This window comes from Prunus mume, linkage group LG6 (genome assembly GCF_029339155.1).
Source record: "Prunus mume cultivar Tortuosa linkage group LG6, ASM2933915v1, whole genome shotgun sequence".
Taxonomy (NCBI): Eukaryota; Viridiplantae; Streptophyta; class Magnoliopsida; order Rosales; family Rosaceae; genus Prunus; species Prunus mume.
The window spans coordinates 10,613,614-10,631,254 of NC_142703.1; the positions used below are offsets into that span (position 1 = coordinate 10,613,614).

The window sequence follows — 17,641 nt, forward strand, 5'->3', positions numbered from 1 at the left end:
TCTCTCGTACGTCACAAAAATATTACTATGTTTGTTTGATTATAATAAAGATATTGTGATTTGTTATATACCTATGCTAATCTAATGTTGCGTGACCAATCCGACTACCAACTTTACAAATAGAGAAACAAATAAAGGTAAAATATATATCATTTTCAATGGATTGAAATTTCCGTACGTAGTATCCTACCATTTTCCTTTTAATTTCTTCTTTCTTTGGCCTTATTGTAGACACTTTTGAGTACCATTTCGAAAAAAAATTAATTAACTTTTTGTTTTGAGGATTTCATTAATTTGTAATAAAGAGAAATAAACAACCAAGCCCAAAATGATGTATATCGCAAATGTTTTTCTAGTACAGAGATTAGTAGCCCAAAATGATGAAAACTCAACCAAGCCCAAAGTTAGAACAAACTTCCCTCATTGAAGACACATGTATAATATAGCATAGCAAGCGAAAAACCCGAAAATACAAGACAAACTTGTACGTTATGAGTTGTCTTTTTCTTTACGTGACAAGTCACGTATTTACGTGATAAGCTACAAAGTAGATATAGAGAAAAAAAGGTATAAACACGGAAGAGGGTTTTTTCTCCCACATCACATCAGAGCTTGTGGTATATCAAATGAAGCTCAAAAAACATGAATTTGAATAGCATATTTTGCTCATTAAATGTCATCTGTCATGTTTGGGATGAAGGTTGCATATAATTGCAACAATTCTCACCTTGCCCCACATAGTTTTAATGGACCATAGTGTTGGATATATTTTGTGAAAGTTTTAGCCCACCTCATTCATATAAACTTGGACCCAACCCACTAGTGCAGGTAAGTTGGGTGGACCCGAACCCGACCCGAACCCAGACCAGACGTACCGCCATGGAGCAAACCCCAAAGATCTTTATGCAGTTGAGAGCCGACAAGAAAAGGTGAGAGAGAAAAAGGGACAGAATCTGAGACTCTAAAGTCGAAATCGAAAATGATTAGTGGGGTTTTAGCTTCAGCTTCCCCACAAGCTGTTTCTTCTCTGCTGTCTAAACCCAGAACCAGCTGCTGTTGCTATGCATCCAGCTCTGTTAGTGGTCACAAGCCATGCTCATCAGATCTCAAGCTCCAAAGTTTTGGCTTTTTTGGAACGAGGGGATCTCAGAGAAGCAGAGTGCAAACCAATAGTAGCACCGGACCTGGTGGACCTGGCTCTGGTATTGTTATTATCTCTGTGTCCTCAAACTTCAACTTTTTATATATGAATTCATTGTTTGCGGCGGCCTTGTGGAATTATATGAGGTGGGTTCTTCTTCAAATGAAGAAAGAACAAATTTTTGGGTTGTTTTGCTAATTCTGTGATGTGCTAATTTGGTTTACTTTGTGTTACGATTTTATTGATGATTAATAATTTTTTGGTTATAGATTGGTCAGTCTAACCTACGCATCAATTGACTTCATTTTCTTCTTCTATTCCGGAATGGATTTTATTTGAGAGAAAAACCATAAATTTTAGTATCTGTTGTTTAAAGGTGTTAACTTTCATCAGCATAAATGGAACTTTTTTGATGAAATTGGGTTGCAGAGACTCTCTCTTGCTGTTAATTCTGTTTTAAGAAGATAAAAAGATAAAAAGTTTTCTTCACCCTTTTCTGGAATTGTCAAGTTTTCCTGGAGAAATTGAAGTTTTGGCTTGGCAATTGCAAACAATTGAAGAACTGAATGTTGCAGGTGATGGTGATAGCAGGAGTGTTCTGGATGCCTTCTTCTTGGGGAAAGCTCTAGCAGAAGCCATAAATGAGCGTATTGAGTCCAGTGTTGGTGAGTTTTTGAGCACAATTGGTAGGCTGCAAGCTGAGCAACAAAAGCAAGTAGAAGAGTTCCAGGTAAGCATGGCCAGGATTGAAATCATTGCTGAAGACTTCCTTTAAATTTGTTTTCTAACTTTATAAGTTTGTTAAACATGTGTTTTGGTCTTGTCCTTTTCCATAAAATAAATTGCTTTTTAGTGCCTAAATAAGCTGTGGCCTCTTTTTTCATTCCAGTTCTGCTTTGGAAATTTGTTGTCTCCTTTCTTTCTCTGATCATGTTCAAGAATTGATGGATTGAAGCTAAAAATGAAATCAAATTTAGATCATTTTCATCCTATACTTGATATGTAGGCACAACGTAATTTCTAAATCACTTTAGTTTAGAATAGATCATTCTGCAAAGACACCAGATTAGTGTTGTGTAGGATCATCGGTTACATAGTTCTCTTATTGGTTGCTCTAGATTGGGTGTGCACTGCCATTACCTTTCGCCTGTTAGTTCTTGAAAAGCATATGCTTAATTTGTTGATTATACACAGGAAGATGTACTGGAAAGAGCCAAAAGAGCCAAAGAGAAAGCAGCGCGCGAGGCCGCGGAGGTGCAAGGACTCGCAAAACCACCTAGAGCGGAATATATAACACCAGTCACAATCACCAATGGCGTTACTCAAGTAACTTCAACAACCATGACCACCACCAGTAATGTCACTCCTGTGAATCAACCCTCATTGTCTGAGACAGCTCCCCCAGGAACTGCGAATGAACCTGGTCCTGCTGACGAAGACACAATTTTTGGGGTGCCAATTGAAGAATGATGTCCATCTTTATGTATTAGCATATCTTACACCTTCCAGCCAACACAGTTGGTTTTTATTACAGTGTAGAACACTCCCTATAAATTTCATAATAAGTTACTGTTAGTCTTGGGTTGTCAAATTCATTTGTCAGATTTGTTTTATGGACTCGCCGCAACCTATGTCATATGGTGAAGAAGGCTATACTCTTTAAGTAAATTATCTATGTTTTTTCAATAAATAGGATCGCCGCGTGGCTATACTGTGTACATATATTATTATATTTAACGAGTCTAGCCGCCCGGCTATGCTATTTATTATTATATTTAACGCGTATAGCCGTTCGGCTATACTCTTTAAATAAATTATCTTTTAATAGTGTAGCCGTGCGGCTATACTATTTACATATATTATTATATTTAACGAATATAGCCGCCTGGAGATACGCTTTAAATAAACATATATAAATTATATTTAACGAGTATCGCCGCCCGGCTAGACTCTTTAAATAAACACTATTATTCTAAATAAATAGTATAGCCGGTCGGCTATACGATTTGCATATATTATTATATCTAACTTGTATAGCCGTCCGGCTATACGCTTTAAATAAATTATCTTTTTTAAATAGTATAGCGGCCCGGGAATATTATTAACATATTATATATTTAACGAGTATAGCCGTCCGGCCACACGCTTTAAATAAATTATATTTTGTTTTAATAAATAGTATAGCCGTCCGGCTATACTCTTTAAATAAATAATTTTTTTTGACAATAAGTACGTATCCCATGGTCCCTCCCACTCTATGATACATGGCATAAGTTTGGTTCAGGCAATTCGGATGTTGCAGCTCTCTGGCATTTGATTTAAAATCAAATTTGCAGCTATAATTGAAATCCAGCTTAAAGTTGCAAATAATTATCAAGCTTTTCTATTATTAGGCAGATGTAAATCCTGTCCGTCCGAAAAATCTGAAGACCAGTAGTAATCAAAAAAATTTAAAAGGACAAAAAATAGGCTAGCTCAAGACTGAACTTGTTATGCATCTTGAAGCGCCTCTGATCCCATTCAGTTCTGTTTATGGTTACTGGCTATTCCTCCAGTTCATCATCACTAGCATCCATAGCAGATCCCTTGTTTTTGTAATCCACTTTAAAGTCATAGTCTCCATCGTCGTCCATAGCGTCCACCGAGGCTGAGGCTGCTTTAGCCTTTTTCTTTTTCTTCTTCTCTGCTCTCTTTATCTTAGGATTGAGAATACCTTCAGCTGTATACAATTTCTCATTTTGCCTGACAGTTTTAGTAGTTTTCTTTTCCTTGGTCTTGCCTGCATCATCTTCTTCACATGCCATGGTCTGGTCATCATCTTTATCAACCATATCTCCAGGACTTTCATCACCTTGACTTGATGGTCCTTGTCCCGCATCATTCTGGTGCACAACAATGTAAAATCAATTTACATTCAAAATTGATAATCCTCCGCAAAGTTTTAAATCCAATGTGAAATCAGTTGGCTTTCTATAAAAGACTATTCAACATATCTCTGAAGGACGTGCACAGACAGTTCAATTGACCATACGTTGACTCCCAAAAGATATCAGATGAAGAGGGCTACCAACCTTTTTTGCATACACTTATACCCAAAAACAAACAGTAGTAATCAATAGAAAACTAGCTTCGATAGCAGTTTTCATTGACGTAAATTTATTTTGCAAGTTACGCAGCACCTATTCTTGGCAAAAAAACTGAGTAACAGAAAAAGAATTGATATGGTATCACAAACCTCTACAATATCTTCATCAAAATTGAGTGGGCAACTGGGAGGGACTTCAACAGGATGGAAATCACTAACAGACTTGAGGCTTCCAATGAATGAAGATTCTGCATTGTATACTTCATCAATGTTAAACACCTTGCCCAGCTGAGAAACAATGTTTGCCTCTGAAGGTTCCTCTTGATTCCTAACTGGAGGCATAGTGTAGTACGGAATTTTACCTGAAATTCATTGAACATTTAGCATCAGATAACTCTGTCAGCATTTACTTTCTTCACAAATTAACTTTTCCCAGAGTTCTTGTACTTGACAACTACATGAAAGAAGGCAAATGCGTACCCTCGTTCCAGTCATGCAGAACAATTCTTGCTGCAGCGCTGATATCTACAATACCACCCTTTTTTAGCTTACCCCTAACCGTAGCCACCTTATGCAGAAAGTCATCAACTGAATCAAAGCTTGGGAGCTTGTATAGAGTTACCAACAGTCTGTCTGGGCAAAGCTTCAAAATTTCCTTTACTGTTCAACAAAGGGCAAAGTGAGTAAATCTTGTTTGAAACAAAATTCCAGAAACATGGCAAGGCAAATAAGTTTCGTATGCAATTGCCACTAAGCATTCTACAGTTCGATGCATGTGTAAAGCAGAAACCTACAGAGTTTCAATATGCACCAGAAGGCACTCAAGCAGCTTAACAGGCTTAAATGAAGAATGGGAGAATGGGCAAGTACCTGGAGCAATTGGGTCCTCTAGCTTCTCAATTCTTTTGCAATTTCGAAGAGCTATAGAGGCATCATTTTCCTTAGATCTAAGCATTACAACACCAGGGCAGTCCAACAATTTGACATTATTATCCAACTGAACTTCTTGCATCGATCTTGTTAATCCTGGAGTAGAACCAACATTGACAACACGGCTTCTCTTCAAACTATTAATGAGACTACTCTTGCCAACATTAGGTAGGCCAATAACACCCACTGTAATTGATTTCTTGATCTGCCAGAGATGAAGGCTCACATTTACAACAGGAATAATGTGATGGATTATTCAAACTTGTACTCATATTCCAGCAACGAAAACCTTAATTGTAGAAAGATATAGACACACTCGCATATATATCTATGGAAATCCTTCCAAAAACACATACCTCATGGCTTCTTGAATAGTTCTTCAACAATTTAAGAAGAGTTTCAGCTCCGAGGCAGTCACTCGTCTGCAGAAGGTTGCTTGGCTTTGATTTCTTTGAGGAGGATTTCCACCCTAGGTTTGACCTTTGCTCTTGGGTGTTACACTTGAAGGCAACAGCTGGTAACTCTTCCCTCAGATAACTGAGCCACTTCTCAGCAGCTTCTCGCGGGATGAGATCTGAGATTCAAAAATCATTACAATCAATAAAGGCTGACGTGTAGATACAAGAAAGCAAATGACCGTACAAAATCAACATTTTAAGATGCTGGAGAGCAAGCAATGTATTACCAATTTTGTTTAGAAGTAGCACGAGATGCTTATTAGGTCCCGACTTCATCACCATCTTTTCCATATCAATACATCGGGTACCCAGGGGATCTCGAGCATCAAGTACCTCCAAAATGACATCTGATGCTTCAATAACTTTAACCAACTCCTTGTAGAAAGCCCTATCTGAGCTATCTGTACAATAGGGAAAATATTTTTAAGAACATTTGAAGGAAATACATAGAAAAGGCAGAGATAAATTCAAGCTCAACCACCAGGCACCAAATAACACATCTTCCCAAAAACATCAAGTTACAGCATACCCCGATTATTGCCAAATCCAGTGGAATCATCAGTACCCCTTTCCTCTGCCACTTCATCCGAATTGGGGAGATCTTCATCCTCTAAGATCCCCAGCTTCCTCTTCTGGGCCTGAATTAAAATAAAGAGTTTCTTTACCGATAGAAATAACTTAAAGTGTGTATAAAAGCAGGAAGTGGTTGCACCTAAAAGATGAAGGTGCAAATAAAACAAACATATAGTACCAACAAAACATACATTAGGAATTGAACATCGCGCTTCATTCGCATAAAAAAAAGTACTTTTTTCTAAATTATCTTGAAGAATTTGCAACTTATGAGCACACAAGCTCAAAATGCAGACTCACTTATTCTCAGTAACCAATGCATCAATATGCTAGTAATATTATCAAGCTTAAATGCACATATTTGTAATCCGTATAAAAACTACTCAGAAACTCCCCAACGTCCAATTCATAAATTATTACCCAAAAAAATTAAAAAAAATCAATCACAGAAAGAAAACCAAATGCTTGATAAATAAACTGAAGCCATACCCTTTCTTTGCGGGCAGCTTTCTTTTGCTCCACTTCTTCGATATGACGCGCACGACGAGTTTCTAAGGCCTTAAGCTCCTGCTCCTTGAAGGGCCAGTCATTAGGGATACCTGGGTCTTTCTCTACCTTCTTGTTCTTGAAGCCGAGCTTTTTGGCCTCCTTGGCCTTCTTCTTGTGGTGCTCCTTCACCTTCCTTATGACCTTGTACTTCTTCTTCAATGTCACTCTCTTACTCTTACTCTCTGCCAACCGTTAATCAAATTCCAATTAATTCCCCAAATGAAATTGAGAAAGGAAAAAAAAAGGTAATGAAAAACAAGAACTTTACAGTCAAAACTATGATTATGGATATGAAAGTTTCGCTTACTTTTGCTCTTCTTCACCATCTTCGGCTATTCTTGAATTGAAACCCAGCTACAGGAGTTTCTGGAGTGAGAATAGCTATTGAGAGAGGAGAAAGAAGAGGCACTTGAAATTTAGGGTTTTGGAAGTGATAGAAGACGACCTCTGATGCGGTTTAGGGTTTATCTACTTGGGTTGCTGCGGGTTGGCCCGACCCAAAAGGTTTCCTTAATGGGTCTTAAAAGCTGAAATTTGAAAATTATATTGGTGATATTGGGAAGTTAGGCCTGGCCCAAAAAATTATATTGGTGATATTGGGAAGTTAGGCCTGGCCCAACCTACTAAGCCTTGAGGCTTTTATATGAAAAAACAAAAAATAGTATGGGGTGAGAGAGGCTCGAACTCTCGACCTCAGGATAACTCAGAAGCTATGAGACCTACGCGCTAGCCAACTGCGCCACCACCCCGTTGGTATTTGTTCTTTGCATGTAGCCTTATTATACAAATCACCAGCGATGACTAGTCTCTATATTAAACCATTTGTTTTTTGTGTTTTAAAACGTAGGATTTAGTCCTTTTTTTTTTTAGTAATTTGAATATGGTAAAATTACAATACATAGTTGATTTAAAGTATCTATGAGTACTATTCGGTAGTTTAGTTTTGTACTATATTGGGATTGAGTTCAAATTATGATTTTTTTTTTAATACAAGCGATAATTTAAATTTTTAATCTAGAAAGCTGATTTTTCACTCCTATTTTGTCCACTTACACTCCATTTCTTGAAAATTGTATGTTCCCACTCATTTGTTATCCACTTACTTTATACTACTTTGTATGTTTTACTTTACAAATTACAACTAATTATTTTCAAAGCATAACATAAACAATTTTTTTTTTCCTTAAAGTGACAACAGCCCGAAACTAGCCCAAACTTATGGATGGTAGAAATCTCCATCGGGTCCTCGACCCTAATGGGGGGAGCATTCTGGGGGAAACGGGGGTGGGTACGAGGATCCTCGATTTTTAAAAATACTCTATTAAAGATGGGATGGGGATGATATTGTTATCCCCATTTCCGAACTCGGCCCGATAAGTGATATGTTTATTTTTAATTAATAAATATATAATATAATATTATCTCTAGCAATTTGTATTTCTGTATAGTACTTTCTCTTTGAAGTATTAATTTCTTTACAAATTTTTTAAAAAAAATTCAAATGATACTGTTTGGATTTGTCATTGTGAAATATATACTCTTTTGGAAAATGTGAAAAACTATATTTGCCTTAGAGTATGATTAGGATAATGAGTGACTGAATGAGATAGTCGTCTGTTACTCTTGTTTTTTTTTTTCCTTCTGAAAATTACCATTTACAACCAAGTAAAAGCAGTACAAGTTTTGTTTTTGTTTTATTTCGTAATATTTTTTGTATGTAAAAAGTATATATGTTTTTTAAATTTTTAAATAAATTTGGGATTCGGGTCGGATTTTGAATACCATTCCCAACGGGTACGAGAAGGGGCGGGGATCAGGAGTGAAAACGGACATGGTACTATCATACCCGACCCTTAAACGACCGGTTGCCATCCCCACACTCACATCTGTCTGTTTACTGTTATTCAATTTAATAAGTCAAAGGAAGAAAAGAAAGGTAAGTGTAAGGCATAGAAGCATTGACCAATCAGCGATGGAGTTTATATTTGTTTTGTTTTGGTCAGTTCCCTCAGAATTTGAGCCGTTAATAACTTAGTATTATATCCAATGACCATTGCTCCTCTCGTCTGCATTTGACATCATCCTCCTTTCTCATATTTCCCCATTGCTCAACTCTCAGATTCCCAAACCCTAACCCTAATTCTCGCATTGCTCTAGACTCTGCAAAGTTTGAGGTGTGGATTCGTTTGTTGTATTTCTATGCACTCAAATTGATTCTCATTTTCGATTATATGATATGTATGTATATAAAGATTCGGACTTGGGAGGTTGTATAGCAGTTGAGATTGATTTTCTCTATTTTGTTACCTGAAAACAACCAGAGATGGAAGAACTACGTTGGCGCGCATTTTATTTTTCGCTTTTTTCCCCTCACTGTCCTGTAGATGCTTATATTACTGTTGAATTTGCTGGTAATTGCTAGCTGATTTATTAGTTACTGCATTATTGATTTTGAATTTTCTTTGGGAGATTGAAAAGTGATTCTGTGTTAATGTTATCTGCAGAATTTGATGTGGTAGCTGGAAGTTTTCAAATTTACTCATTGGGTAGTTGATTGTTACAATGTGCTGATTGAGGGGCGAGAAATTTGAAACTAATGGCAGAATATCTGGCTTCACCATTATGTATCAAAGTGCATATACAGAGAAGTTTCATCAGAGAGAAAGGTTTCACAACCCGGAATTCACGTTTCAAGATAGTGCAAAGGTATAATAGTTGTATTTACTAGTTATGCTTATAGTATTGTACTTTTCATTGTGTTACTTTGAAGATAAGATAAGGTTAGTGTGCCAAGCAAGAACAGATTATGAGGCTAACACTGATCTTGATCGTCAAGATAATCTCATACTACTTTATAACCATGTATTGTATGAAAGTTATGTCTTGCTAGTGAGTCGACACTACAGTTTAGCTGGGAATGGGGATTCTGACTTTGCACCTTACCTTGTATTGATTGTTGAGTAACTTAGATTTAGCCTGCAACTATTTTGGGGCTGATGATTTCTGTTAACATTTCCTAACGTCTACCAGAAAAGTATACAAATTGCGTCAAGGTCAATTGTGACTTAGCACTTAATGGTCATGTTTCATGTAATGATTCTCACCCTGACACTATATTGCTAAAGTAGGAAGTATTCGTATGGAAGCGGCAAGACTGTTCTATTTCCAATGCGGAAAATGTGTGAGCTCACTGCTCCTGGCTTCTCAAATATGAAAGTTAATCCTTTTCCTGAGGAAGCTTCCTTGAAATGTACTTGCTTGAGGTCTTTGGTAGGCCCTGATGGTGCAATAGCCTCTGACTGGTTACCTGTTGTTGATCAAGTGCTTCTGACGGCCAGTGTATTTCTCACTTATATGGCTGGAGTAATTCCCCGTCACAACTCTAGTCCAACTTTTCGAAAGGAGATCTCCAATGACAATGTGGATCCTGGAACCTCAACTGCTTCTGGTAGGTAAGGGTAAGCATGTCAAAGTTTTGAAGGTTTCAGTCTCTGTCCATTTAAAATTATTTATGGGAAAATTACGCAAGTGCTCTTGGGGATTTAACCCTAGAACTCACACTCCAACCTAATTCTCAAAGGAGGAAGTGTCATCAAGCCCAAAAGCTATTGGCATTAAGTCTATTTCTTCTAAATGGATGTTTTTTCTTGTTTAAAAATAAGTGTGCAATGCTTCTGGTTTTTGTTTTTCGTTTACTTTAGTTAGTTGAGAACTTGAGATGTATTTTCTCTAATTGCAGTGGAACAAAGAATGATGACCCAGAAAATTCAGGTTATGCCTTGGATGCAGTGAAAAGGAAACTTTTGGATTCACTCCGGGCTTTTGAACTTGGAAATAATATGGGAAACAGGGTCCTTCAACATGAAGGATACACTGCAAAGCGACCTTTAAGTTTGAATGCTGTTGCTGATGGTCCAAGATTAAGATTGCTCTGGGCATCGTTTCTGCGAATTGAGGAAGAGGTCAGCACTGCCTCCTTTGTCCTGCTTTGCTATATTTTGTTTTTCCCCTGTCTTTTCCAAGAGAGTTAAATCATTTCACTTGATTGAACCTGTTTCAGTTTTGAAAGTGGCAATTAGGAAAAAGTATCATCTTTTCCATCTCCTCATTGTACTTGCAAGATGGATAATAAATCTTTCATTTATAATAATTGATTGATAAGAGGTTATGCTAGATTCCATTATATATTTTAGTTGCGTTTGATCTAAGTCAATCAGATACTTCTATGAAGAAACTTTCTTTTTATTTTTACAAGAAATGCTTTCATAAAGGATCTATTTTCATACATGTCCCCATTGGATGCTGATCACAAACAGATTAGAATTAAATAGTTATTTGAGTTGAATGAACTATATTTCAAAGTTCTGATAGCAATTCTCTCAAATTTGTTTTATAGGTGATTAATATCTCAAAATCTGGAATTTCTAACTTGGATGACTGCTTGGCGGATTTTTCTGATGTTATACGAAAGTCTTGTCAGCCTGTATGCACAAGCTGGTTAGAAACAGAGCTTGATCTTTTAAACAGCAAGCCTAACAAGGTATTTTGGATAGTAAAGGTTTCCTTCTATATATTTTCTGCAACTTACACATTTAGATAAATTCACTTATTCTGCTATGCATTCTGGTCAGGCACTTGCTTTGCTTATGGATGGAAAGTTAAAAGGAGACAACATTGTATTACAGAACATCAGGAACGCAGGAAAGGAAGACCTTTATGCAGAACTAATGTGCTTCCTTAGTTTTGGTTCTCTCAGGTAAATTCAGTATGATTGTCTATTATCTTGGCTCTGTTTCTTGAGAAGTGGTCAACTAATCATCAGGCTTCTGCATGTTTAAATTCTTGTCATAGTAGCTCATAATTCTTCTGCAAAATAGATTCTTCAGCTCTTCAAAATGTTATTTTCTTAGCGTCAATGGAAACAAGCACTTATAATTTACTAGTTTGAGCTTAATTGGATACAGAAGTTTGGGATTTGAAGTACATGGTTCATAATATGGTTTCAAGAAACACATTCCTGTAAGCAATTCCCATCAAAAGGATAGACTCACTGGGATTTGAAACTAATTAGTAATGAAGGTCGATTATTTTCCAACTTTAGAAATGGAATGAGGTAAAATCATTGTTAAACTTAGATATTACTATAATTAAGGGTACTATAATTAATTTCATCATGTGCCATGATTACCATGATGGTACTTATTGGTGATGAAGTGTTAATGATTTTTGCATATTTGTGATGCATATCATGTAGTTTCATAATAAATTAAGCTTGTTAAGTACATTTTCTTTCACATTCTACATTAGCTTCACAGATTTCTCATAAATTTATTTTGTAATTTGTTTGCAAATTTTTTTTTTTTTTGGGGACACTATTGTACCTTACTCGCTCAACAGGGAGGGTTGCTGTTATGACGGTAACCTGTTTATGAAGCACGGAGTTTCCATACTGGAAGATCTGGTGATAAGTTTAGCAGATGGGATAGTAAGCATATATTTGGAGCTTATTTCTGTTGACAGCAATTTCTCAGATGAATTGGATAGCCTGTCTTTGGCATTGTGTACTTTGTCAACACGAGCACTTCAAAGATTACGAAATGAGGTACAAGTTGACAATTTCTTAAGCATACCAGCATATTGCTTTGATGTTTTTCTTAATTTTTTCCCATTTTGATTTACACTCTCTCACTTCCACCCGCTCACCCAATTTTTAGTAGGCAGAGATGAACTGTTGAGTTTGTATGCAATTTCAAGGCATCATATTTTTGTCTAAATGTCATATGGTCAATTTGTGTCTAGACTTCTTGAACGCCTTTGTGGTGTGGATGTGGTTGTATGTAGGGAGGTAGTTGGTTTGATATATTGTATTATAAAATATGCCCTTTTTATCAGGTGGCTTTGTACCAATGGTTGTATCAAAATATGGAAGCAATTGCAGCAATGTATGAGGATCGATTTGACTTGTGGACATTTCAGAGCCAACCCATCAAGGAATTAGACAATAGCTGGTCTGAAAATTATAGTTGGTGGAAATGGCTTACCCAGAAAAAATCTGGCACTGCGCCATCAAGATTACATCAGGTTATGATAAGCCAGTTCTCTATGCCTGTAAAGCGAACAAAGGAATTAAGGGCCCTAACAGGGTGGTATGCTCTTTCCCCACCCCTCACATTTTTCTCATCTTTCCAAATAACTTTGGCCATCACCTTATTGCCTGATTTAATCTTGAAATAATTGAATATGGATGAGTTGTCTTGTTATGTCTGTTGCAGGAGGTATTACTTCAGCCTATTCCTCGAGTTATCTGATATTAGCATGCCGTTGATTAGAGCAGTTATTGACAAAGTCAGCAAGGCTCTTTCGTTTTTTCTAGTTAGCTTGATTGGGAGGTCATTAGGACTCATTTATACTGGAATTAGGCAGTCTCTACGTTGGAAGTGATAGATGGGTATTTGTTTTCATTCTTTATTTCAGTTTGCCTTTTTTGATATGGCAGAGTTGGTTTTAGAAGAATGTAAATTACAATCTGTCAGCTTGAAATGTTCATTTTTGTTTTGTGCCAGTTGAGGCACCCCCTTATACCCATTGGTTAACATTCTGAGCAATGCAATGAATTTGAATTTAGCATAAATCTTGGTACCACCCTGTTCCACATTGTGCAAACTATATTACAGATGCTAGCTTTGCATGGATGTAGAACTGCTTTTGGGCTGTGAGTGCATCTTTTATGTATAAATCTCTCTCTGTGTTTGTGTGGATCTGCTAAGTCCGTTACAAGTTATCCTTTCGATCTACAAGCAAAGGACAATATAATTGCGAGCTAGCGCTTTCCGATCTGAGTATCTCTTGAAAGTTCTCCCCATCATCATAGGAAACAAACAGGATGCAGTCACCGGTTTTTGGTTGAGTTTACTCTGTTTAGCTAAAGAAGTTCAGTCAGCTTTTACTAGATAAGTTAGCCCATACTTTTTTCCTATAAATTTTGGTGAAAGAAATGTGTGTTCCAAATAAAGTTGTTGCCTTGGTCACTGCAGCTGTTTGGTGAATGCATATATCCATATATGTCATAAAAGATTTATGTCCAAACTCTGCGTGTGATTTATATCCCTTGGATGTTCATGAAGAAAATGGTGGGAACATGAATGTGAGAAAATGGCTGGCACATAAATGACATTACTTTTCAGAAGATCACAAAAGCAAAAGTTTCGTTTGAGAAGATAATCTTTGCGCCCTACCATCTTTACACCGTATTATTTTTTGGGCTAAGAAACTTCTTATTATACACTAATCAATTCATTGTGTCCACACCTTTCTATAAAGCAGGGTCTCCCACTTTGAGCCTTTACTTTTTATCTGACCTAATTATGACGAAGAACATTATTGAGAAAATTGGCTAGTTATGGCCAAATAAGGCTTACCCACATTAATAGAACAACTCAATCCGTCACACAGCGATGCAATTGTTGGCTTGAGCTGTAACACCGTCAGTCATGCGTGGCCGTATGGCGATATTTCTATGCGACCCTTGTATCAAAAGCTAATATTGTTGGACTCGGACAAATCAAAGGCTAAGATACTGTCATGCATCCATGCGCGGCTTACAGTAGCATTTTTCTTGTCGGACCAAATATACATAATCTGGCCACATTCATTGAGAAAACCCAGGTTGACAAGATAGGCAGAGAAAATGAGAAGACAACACAACAAAGGAGGAGGAGAAAAAAAAGCATGATGAAAGGGTGGAGGAAGCATCACCATCCAAGCAAAACAGTATGAAATTAGAAAACCTCATGAATTTATGCGTTATTTCTTAATCATAGAAATGGAATAGAGCAATGCCTTTTTTATGAGCTATGATTGGACAATTATAAGAAGAAAACATTGCTTATTATTATTATTATTATTGTGTTTTGTGGACCACACTGCCTTTGGCCACTTGAAATGCGTGGTTGCCTGGTGAAAACTTGAAAAGAACCTTACATGAGACTAGTCAGGCAATTTGGAACTCTACCCATTTGATTTTCATCAATAATAAAGAAGAGGACCAAAAATTCTCAAAATTGTAAAAAAAGCCAAGAGGGGAACAAGAAAAGCACTCCCCCGACTTTAGCATTAGAACTTTTGGATTCTTATAGCTACTTTTCCATTTATTTTTTTCTTATTTAATTCTTTGTTTAATTGATAAATTCTTCACCACTAGAGCTAACTAAGCAAAGAGAGATTTTTCAAACACCTTTAAGTTTTTTATTATTATTTAATTTAATTTTTTATATTAAAGATATAAAGATTACCCATCAATCAACAAGACGAAATAAGCATAATACTCAGATATTATAATTAAATCTGCATGGAGACGTGCATTGCAATAACGGCCACCATATCCCATTTTCTTCTTCTTCTTCTTCTTCTTCTTCTTCCATATCAGACCAATCTTCTTTGCTATGAGATTTGACTATAATTGTTTGACTGTGAATCCAAAAGTTAAAGGCATCGTCATATATATAAGGTTGTGGCAGGAAACTGAATCAAAAGGCAGCAATTTAGCTAGCTAGCTAGCCAGCCACTCGGCACAGAAAAATACAAAGTAAACAATCAGTCAGTGCCACACATAATCTATTACTTTTAATTAAAGGTATATATAGAAAAGGGGTAGCCCCATACCTAGAATTGTCAAATATTGCATCTATTAATTCTACACTTGGGAACTGTTTGGGAGGCAGAAAGTGTTATTTCTGCCCTCAAAGTTGAATTGACCAAACACTGTTTGTTTAACTGATGACCAAACCTTTTTTTGGTTCAATTTGGGGGAAAGAAAACTCTAGGATTTCGATTCTGGGTGCCAAGCAGGGGGGAAAGGGAGAGGGCCACAACCACTGTGGTAATCATGCTCGACCTGATGACCAATCTTTAAAAATACTTGAAAATGCACTAAAAAACCACACCAGCAACTATATATGTTTTTTTGTTTCAGCCAAGCTTCTCAAATGTAAGCTCCAAAATGCAGACTAGGGTTTGCAAAAAATTATAACAAAAGTTCACTTGCCTAGATAAGTTTGGTGATTGACTTGAAATTGGAGAAGCCAAATCTGGGTCAATTATTTCATCTTGGTTCTTGCATAATTATTATTATAAACAATCAAACTTGGATACAACCAGCCAAGTGGCCCAAAACTGAGCAAACAAAAGAAGTGATGAAAAGCTCGAGAGACATGGTGGGGGTAGGGTTCTGTTTTCTGACATTAGACGCAACCCTTTGCTAATCTGACTAAATAGATGACCTTACAATGGGTTTTATGTAGTGGAATACAGCTCATTAAATAAGTAACAAGCTAAGATAAATATAACTTAATAATATCCTGAGTCAATTCATATATTCCATAGAAATGTTCATAATGTAAGTGGGAAAAGAATAAAAAGAAATAAATACATGCTTTTTAAAGTGTGATTCTTTACACCAAAGAGTGGTTATCCTGGACATTCCCTTCCCACCAGTAGAAATTGGGAATTTATTTGACTGTTTCTAATTAGCGGAGGAAATTAAATAAGTATCAGATACATAAAGGCTGTGCAAAGTTTTCAAATCATGCAGACTATAAACACATATTCTAACATTGCTTTAGCATGTGATTTCTTCGGTCACATCCATAAAATACATCAGTCATTCACACGCACGCACGATTATAGATATATAAATCTTTTGTAAGTTATATGTAGAGCTTAATACAACACTCTTTTCTCAACAATAAGCATGACTTTTGCTACTAAAAAGGAAGAACAAATTGTAATTAAGCATATCCATAATTCCTGGGCTCGGTCGGTTTATCTTTTAGAACATGGCTTGACTCCTCAAAATTGAGGAGCGCATGCTCACAACAAATGGGATTTTCACACATGTATTTTACCTTTGACAAAAACCTATGAGAAAGATAAAGACAACCCACAAAAGGATATTAGATTAGGGTTGAGAGCTCACCTAAATTTGTTGACATTTCGAGCAACAATAGTGTGAGTGTTGGATTTGTGCTATATACCCTTACAGTGAAACGACCTAACCTAAAGAAAAGATACACTGTTATTATATAGATTATAGAGAGGCTGTCTTGTCTCTGTCTCTGTCTGTTTGAGAGATATTGAAAATCTATTTTATTTTATTTTGCAGATTTATAGTTGTTGTTAACTTACATCACCTGAACACTAAAAAAATAAAGTTTTTAAGGTCCACCCTATTGACTTCTGGGTTTTGGTCCCCGATGTCATGGAACCATACACATCAAATGGGCTGTTGATGTTTGTTTTGAACGTAGACTTTGCCCCAAATGAAATTAGAAGTGCTTTTTCATGGAGAATTTAATGTGTTATATATCTTATTGTTCTTCTTGCCAAACAAGGAAAAGGGTTATATTTTTTCTCTAAATTATGAAGCAATTATATGCGTTGGTTTTGCTTAAGAAATAGCAACCATCGCTGATGAAACTTGACCTTTGAATAGATAAAGGTGGGTGGGTAGAAGGTTTTTATCGACAGGGTTCAATCAAGCCTTTGTTGGTGCTACATTATGGTTTTTTTGAAAAGTTGCTTTTGTCATTTCTGTTAGATGGGCTGGCTGAGCTTCTTTACCCTCCTTGATTTCCGTTAACACACATACATACATGTTTACATGAAAAGAAAGAAGGAAAAAAAAAGAGAAAATTCAAAATCTACACCAACAGGAGAAGGAGAAGAGAAGAAGAAGAAGATCTTCCCATATTCATCATTGTGTCTTACTGGATCACAACATAAAGAAAAACCCTAATCAAATTTAAAAGTAACTACTCCACCATAGTTGGAAACAACATAGCTAGCTAAATTAGTCAAACAAATCAACCCATCTCACCAAAACAAATAAACCATGAATTACTCAATCAA

General features: G+C 36.4%; 3 protein-coding genes and 1 non-coding gene across 6 annotated transcripts; 2 read left to right on the top strand and 2 right to left on the bottom strand.

Moving 5' to 3' along the window:
* Positions 1 to 913: 913 nt before the first annotated feature.
* Positions 914 to 2,732, top strand: LOC103334329 (uncharacterized). The gene is made up of 3 exons (XM_008237279.2): positions 914 to 1,202; positions 1,717 to 1,871; positions 2,336 to 2,732. The coding sequence occupies exons 1-3, from the start codon at positions 980 to 982 to the stop codon at positions 2,609 to 2,611; spliced, it is 654 nt and encodes a 217-aa protein (XP_008235501.2). The 5' UTR covers positions 914 to 979; the 3' UTR covers positions 2,612 to 2,732.
* Positions 2,733 to 3,495: 763 nt separating this feature from the next.
* Positions 3,496 to 7,220, bottom strand: NSN1 (GTP-binding family protein). The gene is made up of 9 exons (XM_008237278.2): positions 7,044 to 7,220; positions 6,677 to 6,918; positions 6,144 to 6,252; positions 5,842 to 6,015; positions 5,513 to 5,730; positions 5,097 to 5,361; positions 4,707 to 4,886; positions 4,377 to 4,588; positions 3,496 to 4,023 (listed from the first exon to the last, which is right to left on the bottom strand). Exons 1-9 carry the CDS (start codon positions 7,060 to 7,062, stop codon positions 3,685 to 3,687), a joined length of 1,758 nt encoding a protein of 585 aa, XP_008235500.2. The 5' UTR covers positions 7,063 to 7,220; the 3' UTR covers positions 3,496 to 3,684.
* A 180-nt stretch (positions 7,221 to 7,400) lies between these two features.
* TRNAM-CAU (transfer RNA methionine (anticodon CAU)) lies at positions 7,401 to 7,485 on the bottom strand. Its single transcript is given in 2 exon segments — positions 7,401 to 7,436; positions 7,448 to 7,485. It is a non-coding gene; the product is annotated as a tRNA-Met (tRNA).
* Positions 7,486 to 8,676: 1,191 nt separating this feature from the next.
* LOC103334327 (phosphoglycolate phosphatase) lies at positions 8,677 to 13,367 on the top strand. 3 transcript variants are annotated; one of them, XM_016795113.2, is made up of 10 exons: positions 8,773 to 8,910; positions 9,058 to 9,147; positions 9,241 to 9,442; positions 9,862 to 10,188; positions 10,476 to 10,698; positions 11,133 to 11,276; positions 11,368 to 11,492; positions 12,134 to 12,338; positions 12,629 to 12,882; positions 13,009 to 13,367. In XM_016795113.2, exons 3-10 carry the CDS (start codon positions 9,333 to 9,335, stop codon positions 13,175 to 13,177), a joined length of 1,557 nt encoding a protein of 518 aa, XP_016650599.2. In that variant the 5' UTR covers positions 8,773 to 8,910; positions 9,058 to 9,147; positions 9,241 to 9,332; the 3' UTR covers positions 13,178 to 13,367. The 3 variants fall into 3 exon arrangements, with proteins under 3 accessions (XP_008235499.2, XP_008235498.2, XP_016650599.2); XM_008237277.3 differs by lacking the exon at positions 9,058 to 9,147 and having other exon boundaries at positions 8,677 to 8,910; positions 9,865 to 10,188; XM_008237276.3 differs by lacking the exon at positions 9,058 to 9,147 and having other exon boundaries at positions 8,747 to 8,910.
* Positions 13,368 to 17,641: the final 4,274 nt, after the last annotated feature.